This window comes from Dermacentor variabilis, chromosome 1, assembly GCF_050947875.1.
Source record: "Dermacentor variabilis isolate Ectoservices chromosome 1, ASM5094787v1, whole genome shotgun sequence".
Taxonomy (NCBI): Eukaryota; Metazoa; Arthropoda; class Arachnida; order Ixodida; family Ixodidae; genus Dermacentor; species Dermacentor variabilis.
In genome coordinates, this window is record NC_134568.1 from 260,651,857 (window position 1) to 260,665,114 (window position 13,258).

A 13,258-nucleotide genomic window follows, 5' to 3' on the forward strand; every position below is an offset into this window, starting at 1 on the left:
CCTTGAACAAATGTATCTCTCCCGTGGCTCTAAGCCAAGCTATCCGGAGTACCCGTATAGAGAAGAAAGTGACCCACCAGGCACTGACATAACTGTCCACGAAATCAAAGCCGCACTCGCAGACATTCATAGGAACACCGCACACGGAGAGGACGGGATACGGTATACTCTACTGCGAAATCTCCCGGATGAGGACCTGGAAACGCTCTGTGCTATGTACAATCAGCACTGGCACGCTGGCACTCTCTCTCTGGAATGGCGACGTGCCGAGATCACTCTCATGCTCAAGCCCGGAAAATCCCTGTCGATCCAAAATTTACGGCCAATTTCCCTCACATCGTGCATCGGAAAGCTGCTTGAGTATGTAATTCTAAAACGGCTTCAACCTTTCCTGGAGATGCAAAATTTCTTCTCCCACACACAGTTTGGATTTCGCCCTCATTTGTTTGCTCACAATGTTCTTCTTCAGATAAAAGAGGATCTCGTTGACCCCCCCCCCCCATCAGGGCGCTGAAGAGAGCTCTTTTGGCACTTGATGTCAAAGAAGCTTTCGATAACGTTTCCCATGGTCTCATCCTCGAGAACCTGGCCCACTCGCACTGTGGCTCCCGCATGTACAATTACGTGCGAGTCTTTCTCAAGGACCGTGTAGCCACAGTGGAAATGGACCCATATCGGTCATCAGACATTAAAGTTACTGGAGTGGGGACACCTCAGGTGTCCGTGCTCTCGCCGACGCTATTCAACATAGCTATGGCGAGACTACCTCAGTTACTGGAGAAGGTCGAGGGGCTCTACCGCGCGATGTATGCTGACGATTTGACTCTCTGGACGTGCACCGGATCGGATGGAGACATTTAGGACCGCTTGCAGACGGCGGTGGATATAGCGCAGGCGTACCTCGCGACTGGAGACCTCGAATGTGCGCCACATAAATCAGAACTATTACTAATCCCAAAGCAGCTATGAAACGCCAGTTCCAGTGATTGAAGCGAAAATACAAGGCATATCAATTCCCACTGCACAAAGGGTCCCAATCCTTGGTTATAACCTATAATCCAATGCCAAAGCTCACTTCACGATAGATCTCATTGGATGACAGTGCGAGCAAATCATCGGTATGACGAGGCGCGTTAGTAACCGCCGCTCAGGGCTCAAGGAAGCCGATATGCTGCGGTTGGTCGAGGCATGCATTATCAGCCGGCTAACTTATCACCTCCCACACCACAACCTGACCATACCCAGACCAACCGTATCAACGCAATTATTAGAAGAGCCGTTAAACAAGCACTTGGAATTCCTGTATATGCTTCCACGGAACGACTACTTGCTCTCGGGGTACACAATACCATCGAGTAACACATCGAAGCACACAGAATGGCGCAACTCGAGTGATTGAGACTGACCCCCACAGGCAGGCATTTGCTCTCACGGCTGGGCTACCCACAGCATTCATCCTCTACGCGAGAGCATGTCACAGTCCCCTCAAACATACGAACCTTACTCACCATAGCGCCCATACCGCGCAGTATGCATCCAGAACATCATAATGGTCGCCGGGATGCATGTGTTAGATACCTTCGGAAACTCCTCAACGCCCAGCCGGAGGGCACCGTCTATTATACCGACGCTGCCCACTATGTTCTTGCGATCAGAAAGAAAGAAAGACAAGTGTCGGTGGTGGCGGACGATCAGGGTAATATCGTCACCTCGTGTAGCGTTCAAACCGAGACGTCGGCCATAGCACTCGCCATCAACCACATCGTCAGTCGCATGAAAAGATCACCAAAACACGACCACATCATCATTACAGATTCCCAAGACGCGTGTCGAGCCTACCTCAGGGTTCATATACCTCAGGAAGCCGATCGCGCTCTCACCAGCACACGTAAGCTCCCTGCCATTCCAGATCCCTCAATACCACGCATCAGGCTTATTTGGACACCCGCTCATGCCTCTCTGTCGGGCAATGACCGCGCTCATGCGGCTGCCCGAGAGCTAACTTGCCGGGCACCTGGCAGTGAGGCGAGCAACCCATATCAAGCCTCCCAGAATTTGCCCAACACATACCGTGACACTCTAGACTTTTACAGACTAGGGCGCTTGCGATATCGCCTTCCATCCAAATACTTCTCCCGGAATGAAGCCGTATCCCTGAGACGGCTTCAAACCAACTCATATCCGAACCTCTTCCTTCTCAACAAGTTCTCCCCAACCTTATATCCCGCCACCTGCCCAGGCTGCGGTGCACCACCGACGACGTTCCACGTCACGATTGAGTGCCAAGAACTACCTAAGGATATCCCTGTTCTACAATCCCCCCAACCAACATATGCGCAGTGAGAGGCGATCCTCCGTCGCTCCGAGCCTCAGGTCTCTCTCTCTCTCTCTCTCTCTCTCTCTCTCTCTCTCTCTAACACACACACACGCACACACACACGCACACAGAGAGAGAGAGAGAGAGAGAGAGAGAGAGAGAGAGAGAGAGAGAGAGAATTCCTGCTTGACAATTTTGAAATGGCGCAAATTCAGGAACATGTTTCTTTTTCTGTGTGCTTTTTTTCTCTTTTATTTCAGCTCGTAAATGTGCCTGAACGACTGCAATACTTTAATTTAGCGATTTAATTCCTACTATGCAAGCGTGACATAATTGCCACCAACAGAAAGAGAATGGCGGTAGTGGCGCGCATGACTCCTTTTAACAGCCCCGTGACCTAGACCTTCACCTTTCGGCAGTCCTGTGACAACCCTGATAAAATCCTGTAAATCCTGTAACTCCTGTGAAATTCCAACCCGCCCCGGTGGCTTAGTCGCTATGGCGCTGCTAAGCACGAGGTCGCGGGATCAAATCCCGGCCGCGGCGGCCGCATTTCGATGGGGGCGAAATGCAAAAACGCCGTGTACCGTGCGCTGGCGTCACATTCGTTAAAGATCCCTACTACGGCATGCTTCATAATCTAATCGTGGTTTTGGCACGTAAAAGCGCAGAATTCAGTAAAATTTCAGTCAAGCGCCCGCCTTTGGCTGGCAACATGTTTATTATGCCCTTTCCAATCGTTTTCGGCAAAGTTGCAGGGGAAGTATGCCGTTATAGCAAGTGCAGTGCATGTTGTGCAGGTTCTGTAAGGTATCTTCCTCCGTTGCCACATGGAATAGTGAATTGTTAGGACCAAAACCGCAAACGTAGCCTAGCGTGTCTTTAGCTATTGTTATTTCCTGTCAACTGCGCCGCACGTAACAGCCCAAGTCCAACGTCACCTCTGTGGGAATCCTCTGCACAGAGCGCTGCGATGTCATAACCTCAGGAAATATTCACCTATTCACAAATATACAGCCGCTTATATCATCCCTCCAACACCTCATTTATTTCAGTTAAAGTGTAAGAGACATACATGCGCACAAAGCTTGTTGCGCACACTGTTCAGGTCTCTGAAGTCACTTAAGCAATCACGACACTTGAGCGCAGTACCACGGCTCAAAGGAAAGGCCAGCTCGCAACTGAATTGCAGTGAAATACACGCGATGTCCGCACAGGTATTCTTGTAGTCCGCAAAAGTTAGTGCGCGCGGTTTTATAAATTCAATGAACGCGATCGTCCATGCGCCGGGCTTGCGTTAGTCCGCTTCTGCACCCTGATTGCTATGGTCCATCGCCGCAGATTCAGCCATCCACAAGACCCCTGTACGAGCCAGACGTGCCCTTCGAAAAGGCCACTTTCGGCATGGGTTGCTTCTGGAAATCCGAGTCCTTGTACGGTTGCGTCAAGGGAGTGCTGCGGACCACCGCTGGCTTCGCCGGAGGCACCACGAAGGATCCCACCTATCGCTCGCTGTAAGTGGACTCTCCTTCCTTACGGGGCGAGAATCAACTCCGGATAGCATGACTGCGCCAGGAGGAGCCTTGGTTTATCACCGTTGCCCATTGTACGAACTGGCGCGGCGAAATGATTGCAGGAGACCGTTTTCGCTTCAAGTCCACATGTTGCAGACACCGTGCAGCGCAGAGGGGATCAGGCAAGATATACAGAGCTAAACAGCGGCAGGCGATGAACTTGTGATAGCTTGTACAATACAACTGGCCCGGGTGTATTGTTATTAAAGCTTTTTTCACGTCCAGTAGGTCCCCTGTTTGACAAGTCAGTCAAACAGGGGGAGTTGCAGTTTGATCTCTAAATCAATGCTGCAACGTTCATCCTTTCTCTGCGAGTAACCATTTTTCCCATGCATGTTTACCTCATTTTCGATATTCATCTTGGAGCTCCTTTTAAAAGGCAGAGTTTCAAAGTCAAAGTCAAAGTCAAAGTATTTTATTTAGGCATCAGAAGACAGTTGCCTAGGAGGCAGACATTAAGGCAAATAATGCCTGACAGAGTGTCAACTCCCTTCCCCTTACTCCCTAAACATCTCACAAAGCAATGAAACAGGAACAACAAAAACAAAGTCGCAGCTGAAACCAACATTTGGTGCTCACTTGTCACGCCGAGAGAAAAAAACTACAAAAAAAGACATTTCAAAATTGTGTGCCAAGAAGGTATCTGTTTACGCTCTTTTTAAATGCTTGCGCTGAGACGCTGTCTGTAACAACGGTCATAACTGTTTTGTGTCTATTCAAGAAGTCTGGAATCTGGTAAGATAATTTTTGTGAACCGTAGTTAGTGCGAATGTCTCCTTTGTTATAAGCGGCATGCCGGAGGTTGTACGGGTGTTCTTTGTGGACGTATTTTTCTAAGAACAATGATGAATTCTATTTCATTTAACTGTATATAACTAACGCTAATTTTTTACATCGAATGTTTGTGATAGTCAACATTCGATGTTTTTGAAATAGTGGGGCAGAGTGTGCAGAGCGCGGAACATTCTCTATCGGAGCCAACACTTGTCTTTTTGTAGTACATCTAAGCTTTCTAAATTCGTTTTCGTGGTCGCACCGCATACAAGAAGGCAGTAGTGAAGACGAGAGTGTAATAATGACGAGGGTATAATAATTTGTTTTTTTAAACCAAGGTGGTAACAGATCATTTAGTTTAAAAGTAACTCCGATTGTTCGTGAGACGTCTGTTTGTATTTTTGGGACATGTGCTGACCAGCTTAGGTGTTCCTGAAAAACTACACCAAGAAATTTATGGGATGTAACGCGTTCCATTTGCTGGTCATCAAGTGAAGAGCAATGTCTGTCATATATTTATTCTTTGGTCTAAAAACAAATCATTTTGTTTTGTTCGTGTTTAGAGCTAATTTATTCACGCCAAGCCATACTGATAAGTTTTCAAGCCAGATATTCGCTTGTCTCTCTATGTCCCCTATATTAGCCCCTGAAAAAAATGTGTTAGTGTCGTCAGCATAGGGGATAATTTCTGGGGTTAGTGGAATATTTACGAAGGCATTAATATAGAGAAGAAATAATAATGGTCCAAGTGTAGAACCTTGTGGTATCCCAAACGAGATAACACCAATATCAGACTGAGCTTGGTTTACCGCAGTATACTGAGTTCTGTTCGTTAGGTAACTGGTAAATAGATCTAACGCAGCCCCTCTAATTCCGTAGTTGGTTAACTTTTGCAATAAGATATGTTTAATGGAGTCAAATGATTCTTTAAAATCAAGAAACAATCCTACGGTGTATAATTTATGCTCAAGATTATCGATTATTCTATCTTTAATATTTAATAGAGCCGTTTCTGTTGACTTATATTTCTGAAACCCACACTGCTGCTCTACTATAACGTTATTTTGTTGAAAGTAACTTAGAAAGCGTACATTGATAGCTTGCTGTATTATTTTCGAGAATATTGGCAAGATAGAGATTGGTCTATAATTGCTCAAGACATCGCTATCGCCTCCCTTATGAATTACTGCAACTTTTGCAATCTTGAGCTTATCAGGTAAAACACGTGAACTTAAGATCAAGTTGCACATATGTGATAGTGGACGATTAATAATGTGTGCAACTGCTTTTATGGGTTGTGCTTTCAGATTATAGATTCCTGAAGTACGACTGTTATTAATTTTTAGCAGTAGCGAACAGATTTCTGCTTCCGTAGTGGGAGCCATATATATAGAGCCCGCAATGGCAGGTCGCATGTATAATTTGCACTCCATACTATACCTATCCGTGGTTATTGTATTAAATGCTCCTGAATTTATAAAGTAAGTATTAAACTTGTTAGCTAACGATGTTCCAGTATAGATTGTGCCTTCAATACTCAATTCTTGGAGCTCTTTCTTCCGAGCCTTTGACATGAGGTAGTTCGCGGTTTGCCATATTTTCTTTGGGTTGTTAGTGATACATGCAAACTTGTTTTCATGATATGTATGACGCGCTTTTTTAATGTCGTGCCCCAATTTGTTTCCGAGTTTCTTATATTGACCCAGGTAGTCAAGAATTCTAGTTTTTATAAATAGGATAAAACGTCTATCACGTTCCTTAATCATTTTTAACAGTGTTCTACTAATACATAGCTTCCTAACTTTGCTATTTTTCTTAAATTCTTTCACTGGAAATGATTTGTTGTAAATATCAGTCATTTCCTCAATAAATAAATCGTATGCTACGACCGGGTCCTCTGAATGGTAAACATGACCCCAGTTTGTTTCTGCTGTTAATCTTTGGAACAATTGAATTGTTTCGTAATTAATGACTGTGTACTTAATTGATTGGTGCGAGGTTCGTGTTGGATGTTGTGCAAGGTGTGTTAGAAAAATAAAGATCGGTATATGGTCGCTCAGGTCCGCTAATAAGACACCAGATTCTATATCGGTCAAGTTACAGTTCGTGAAACAAAGATCTAGTAGAGTTCCGGACGTATTTGTTACCCTTGTTGGCACATGAATGGTGGTGGTAACAACTTTATTGAGATTCTGCTCAGTTATCTGGCAGGCCCGAGTCCTAGAGTGACATTTTCATATCCGTATGAGAGAAAGATAGCAATAAGCTTTTGCTTATTGAAATGGGAGCATAGGACAGCTATTTTAAAATCGCCGATGACAACAACCGACGAACTATGTTCTACACAACATTCCAGCATTGCTTCAAGAAAAAAAAATCCAGAAAATGTTCCCGAAGGAGGTCGATAGACCACTACACATAATGTACTTTCGCATTTTATCATAACTGTTTCATAATGAGGACTTATTTGGCAATAGTTAGAAATCGCACTGCAGCTCAAGTGTTCCTTCACATAGACTGTGATTCCTCCACCTCGCATACCACTACCGAAAACAGATGTATGTTTATATCCTGTGAATTCAATAACATCTGTTTCATTCATGAACCAGGTTTCCGAGAAGGCCATCAAGTCAAATTGATGTTTGATCGATTGCAGAAACATATCCATCGCTTCCTTTTTATTTCATAAGCTTTGCGAATTTCAGTGGCACACAGTGAATTGCTTATCACAACGTGTCTTGCAATCGAGGAAAGAATCAAAGTCGTGATAGCCTCCTTCGGAAATGCAGTTTGCCATGGGATAACGGCATCAGGTAAGCAGCTCTTATGCATTCAGGAGTGCCTATCGTATTTTTTCTAGGTCGTCGATAGAAACAATCCTGATAATCCGGCTACGAGGGGTACGACGGACGAACAGCTTTCCGTTCTTGACCCAAGCAAACTCGTATTCCTTTTCTTCTGCCTTTGACTTGATTTTCCATAGCATCTCCTTATTTTGAGCTGTAAGGTTCTCGTTAAAAAAATATCTTAGATTCTTTGTTCTTCAGTTCATTCTTCTTGCTTATCCTTGGTCACACACGAGGAAAAACGGACTAGCACAGGGGCAGTCCTGTTCGTCATGTCTTTTCCGCCCCTTAGTCGATGCCTCAGCATCATCCTCGGAAAGTCGAGTCATTCGCCAGGAGGTTGAATTTCTCCAAAAGCTTCTCATCGGTGTGCTGAGGCAGCCCATGAATTTCCATGTTTTGCCGTCTACTGTACTGTTCGAGACTGTTCATTTCCTGCCTCAATTTCTTTATTTCCTCTTCGCCAACTGTTTCTTCAAGTTTTTCAACACGTTTTTTAAGGTTATTTATATCTGCACTTTGGGATTCCATCCGTTTGAGGACATCATCGTATTTTTCTGACATAGTTCTTACAGAGGTTTCAATGCAGCTAACTGTCGTCAGGATAGCGTCTATGTTCTCTACTCTTGCCTTCATTTCTAGTACTATATAGTAAGCTTTCTGTGTATGTCAGAAATTTCTTTTGCCAGGTCAAGGCCAACTTCCTTTTGTTTAGCAGCACCCTATCCACTTCGAGCTGTCGCAGTTGTGCAGGTAGCGCACTTCCATGATTTCATTGCGATCTCCGATTTCCTTTTTTTTCTGTAATTAGCTTGACTAACACCTGAGCATGTTCCTACGTGATAATTAAATTTACACTCCACGCATGACTGGTATACTTCATCGTCGGTAAGTTTTTCATGGCATGCAAGACATTTAGCAGACATTTTCAGCAGACACAGAAGAGTAATGTTAGCTCATCCACTGGACAGCAGTCAACAGCAGCAGCCGCAAGCACACGCCATTTACGGGAAGAGGCGAGATTAACTGAAAAGGATAGACCAACCTGCGCAGCGTGTCAATAAATTAGCAGAAGATCGGCGTCGTTGCGGCCGCTGCTGATGAGCGAGTATGGGCTTCCTTCCGTCGCAGGCTTCTTTTATAGCCGTTCTGTCGATGACGTCTCGCTCGCTCCCGGCGGGCAGTGGGCGTTTCAGCTGATTTCGCGCCGCTTGTACAGAATCGGAGCAGTTCCTGCGCAGCGTGTCAATAAATTAGCTGAAGATCGGCGTCGTTGCGGCCGCTGCTGCTGAGCGAGATGCTTTTCTATTGGACAGCGTATGCTAACTCCGTGTTTTTGCTGTAGCTCACTGAGGAGTCTCGCTGGCCATTTAGATTAATTTCTACAAGTAGCAAATGAGAGAGAGAGAGAGAGAGAGAGAGAGAGAGAGAGAGAGAGAGAGAGATCAGTGCAGTCGTGGCACTCCGATCCCGGGCCAGCGCAACGCATAGGCGCTTTTATGTTCTCTTATACAGGCTAGCCTTGCGGATTAAATAACGAATAGCGTTAGTAGCGTATGTTAGCAGTACTTACGGCTGTCCTATCCTTCCTTGAACCCGCCGTGGTTGCTCAGTGGCTATGGTGTTGGGCTGCTGAGCACGAGGTCGCGGGATCGAATCCCGGCCACGGCGGCCGCATTTCGATGGGGGCGAAATGCGAAAACACCCGTGTACTTACATTTAGGTGCACGTTAAAGAACCCCAGGTGGTCGAAATTTCCGGAGTCCTCCACTACGGCGTGCCTCATAATCAGAAAGTGGTTTTGGCACGTAAAACCCAAATAATTAAAATTTATCCTTCCTTGGGCGATGATTGCGCGTTCGCAGCTATATGGTATACGCTGCCTATTTTTCTGCGCACGTTCGGCTGGCTCCGCGATATATAGTGATATACACGGCTTCTGCTAATGTGATCAGAACTGTGCTTCACTGTTGTGTGCCAAAATGCAGGAGTCCCCAGGAAGATGAGGCCGACGGGTAAGTGTTCACGTATACTTTCCGATTCCAGCTTCCAACCATAATCAGCTGCAATCAATCACACCGAGATCACATTTACGCAAACAACTTCGGCTGAAAAATACGGACGGTATTTTTCATCGTTACGGCAATCATTTTCTTATCACACCCATCGCTATCACGACTGACTGGCGCCCGCACGCCTGTGTTGAAACACTCTTAGGGATATGTTCTGCGAATACGGGCTCTTCAGCGAATGCGCCAACGACTAAGTTAGTAGCCATGCAGAACGCCATGCAGTACTCTGCTTTCTCTGCATTTTGCTCGAGCCGAAATGCTGGCATGCGCGCCATCGATTAAACCACGAGCTCAGAAATGAGCAGCTTGCGATACGACCGCCGTGACCACCAAGATGTGAAAAGCAAAAATGTTCTGCAAGGCACTCTAGCTTTAGCCTTTTCTCTTTCTCTTTGTTTCAGTCTGTGCTCTATATAGTAGATAAAACGAGCTCTATCTTAAAAGGCTCCACCGACCTTATTTGTTTAAGAACGCTAAACAAACACTTATATCGGCGTCCAAGAGGTTTGTTCGCTTTTATCGCGTAATAGTGCGCGTGTGGTTTCTGACAACCACGGGAAAGAGTGCAAATGAAAAACAGCAGTAAATTCAGCCTTCAGTTATACACCAAATCTTCGAAACACATACCACGCCTTCAAACAGCTTGCTTCTTTTCTTCGTGCTCATTGTAATAAAACTATTTACGACCCTCTTTACGTTCTACAGTGCTTTAATTACATCTGCCGTGTACCAGTCGGAGTCAGAAAGGCAGACAATAATCTTTACTTGCGAAGTTCACTGAAGGCGCTGCCATTGAAGCAAAGTTCAATGGCAGCACCTTCCCCACGACCAGAAAGATTCCTATCTCGCTTATAATACGAGCCATGGGTAACGGGATATTGTGCACAGTTATAACGTCGGGGCCCGCGCCGCGGTGTCTCAATGGCTATGTCGTTCTGCTGCTTGATCACGGGTTCGTGGGTTCGATCCTGCTGCCGCGGCGGCCGCATTCCGATGGAATAGAAAAACAGCTTGTGTGCCGTGATTCGGGTGCACTTGAAAGGACCCCACGTGGTCAAAATTTATCCGGAGCCCCCAAATACGGCATCCCTTAAAGACCGGTTGGATGGATGGGTGTTATGAACGTCCCCTTTGGAACGGGGCGATGGGTTGCGCCACAAAGCCGTTGCTATTATACTTCCTAATGTCCTACCTAGGTTAAACAATAAAAAAAAACACTATGAACTCCCACAACCAAATTATCTGATCCCCTATTGCGTACTGTGCTTTTGTACGTCTCCGCTTTTTGTCGTTTCCCTACTTTTCTTCCACCAATCTTCCAATCGCCTCTTACTAATCCTTACTGCGGACATGTCTCCTTTTCCACTGCTCTCGCTGAACGCAAGGGCTTCAAGGAGGCCAGTGGTGCCCAAATCGACCGCTGGGTAGACGTCTTCAGATTCTAATAAAACATGCTCCATAGTTTCCCTAGCTTTACCGCAGCAAGCACAGGCTTCTTCTTCCTTCTGATATCTCGCTTTATAGGTGCGTGTTCTAAGGCATCCTAATCTCGCTTCGAAAAGTAATGAGCTTCCCTTTGAGTTATCATAAATTGTTTCTTTCCTGATTTCGTATTTTCCTCTTAAGTAGTTACTCATGGCAGGTTTCTTTTCCATTGCCACCAACCATGAGAATATTTCAGCCTGTCCGACTTTCCGCTTGACGTTCGTTGTTACTGTGTTGCCCACTCTACAGGCCGCATACTTGCTGGTAAGCTGCCTAGTTCTTTTCCTCCATTGTGAATCAATGTTTTTCATGTACAGATACCTCAACACTCTCCCAGCCCATTTACTTTCTCCCATATTCCTCAGCCGTTCTTCATATTCAATTTTACTACGAGCTTCCCTCACTTCAATACTAGTCCAGCCCATATGACCCTGCACAGCTTCATTTGTAGTCTTCTCGTGAGCGCCCAGTGCGAGGCGACCCACTGACCTTTGGTTCCCATCGAGTCCTTATTGTACCCCTGATTTAAAGCAAACAACCGCATTTCCAAAAGTCCTGGAACCATTACACCTTTCCACATACCTCGGAGGACCTCGTACCTATTGTATCCCCATAGCGCTCTGTGCTTCCATTATAGCTGCATTTCTCTTCCCCTTGACTGTTACTGTTTTTTCCTGTTTCCATATATCTATTGCCTTCGTTTATCCATATACCAAGGTATTTATATTCTGTTACCCGAGGTATTTCCTGGCCCTGTATCGCCACTGTCTGTTCACTGTTTTCATTGAATATCATAACACCTGATTTTCTAACACTAAATTTCAAGCCTAAATTTTTGCCTTCCTGTCCACAGATATTAGCCAGACGTTGCAAATCCCTTTGCTTGTTAGCTAGCAACACAATGTTGTCCGCATAAAATAAACCTGGGAGCTGCTGCTCTACTACTGTACCCGCCTGTTTGTATGAGAGATTAAACCCGATATTACCTCCTTCAAGCGCCTTCTCCATCCTCACCATGTACATCATAAACAGCAGCGGGGATAAAGGGTACCCCTGCCTCAGTCCTTTGTTGATATCAACTTTCTCCTCGCTCCTCATCTCTTCCCATTCAATGCAAACGGTATTTTCTAGGTAAATCTCTCTCAAAAGCTGTAGACAATCGTCACCTAAGCCTTCCCCTTCCAGAATATCCCACAAAATGTTGCGGTCTACGTTGTCATAGGCTCCTGTAATGTCTAAAAAGGCCACATATAACGGTCTGCTTTCTACTTTTGATATTTCAATACACTGAGTAAGAACAAATAAGTTATCATCTAAACGCCTACCTATTCTGAAGCCATTCTGAAGTTCTCCCAAAATGCCATTATGCCCATGCTTGAAGCTTTAATTTGATTGCCTGCATTGCTAGCCTGTATATTACCGATGTAATGGTCAACGGTCTATACGAGTGAATTCTATCTTTCTCCCTCTTACCTTTATAAATTAAATTCATTCTACTTTGTCGCCGACTGTCTGGTATTCGTCTATCTTTTAAAGTTTTTTCCACTGCTTTCGCCTGAGCTTTCTTACTTTTTGGTCCTAGTTCATTAATCAGCCTAACGGGAACCTCGTCTAGCCCTGTGGCTGTGCGCTTAGAAATTTTCTCTTCCGCTTTCTTCCAGTTGAAATTTGTCAGCAGCAGCTCCTTTTCCACTTGGGTCTCTTTCATACTCTTTTTTTTTTTTCTTCAAATACAACCTCGTCATTGGCTTGGAAAGATTCGGCTGTTATTTTTTGGATGTAATTTATTGCCGCCTCTCCTTCCTGTCTGTTTTCATCTTTGTCTATGATATGTTGTTGTATTGTTGTTGACTTCCCTAATAGTTTTATGTGGTTCCAAAATATTCTAGGTGCGGCCTTCTTTTTCTCACGTATTTCTGACAACCAACGTTCACTTTTACCTTTTATCTTTGCTTGCATCAGTATTTGAACCATACACTTTTTCTCCCGGTATATTTCCAATTTAATGGTTACTTCATCCTGCGGCAACTGCGCCTTCTTTGCCTGCCTGTGTGGTGTTGGGCTGCTGAGCACGAGGTCGCGGGACCGAATCCCGGCCACGGCGGCCGCATTTCGACGGAGGCGAAATGCGAAAACACCCGTGTACTTAGATTTAGGTGCACGTAAAAGAACCCCAGGTCGAAATTTCCG

The 13,258-nt window shown here is 45.3% G+C and overlaps 1 protein-coding gene across 2 annotated transcripts in view; it reads left to right on the forward strand.

The window, feature by feature from the left end:
• LOC142563464 (peptide methionine sulfoxide reductase-like) overlaps positions 1 to 13,258 on the forward strand; it is a 51,537-nt gene that overhangs the window by 29,868 nt on the left and 8,411 nt on the right. For both annotated transcript variants that reach the window (XM_075674019.1, XM_075674023.1), the window contains exon 2: positions 3,659 to 3,831. In XM_075674019.1, the coding sequence (XP_075530134.1) occupies positions 3,659 to 3,831 (173 nt within the window). The remainder of the gene's footprint in view (positions 1 to 3,658; positions 3,832 to 13,258) is intronic.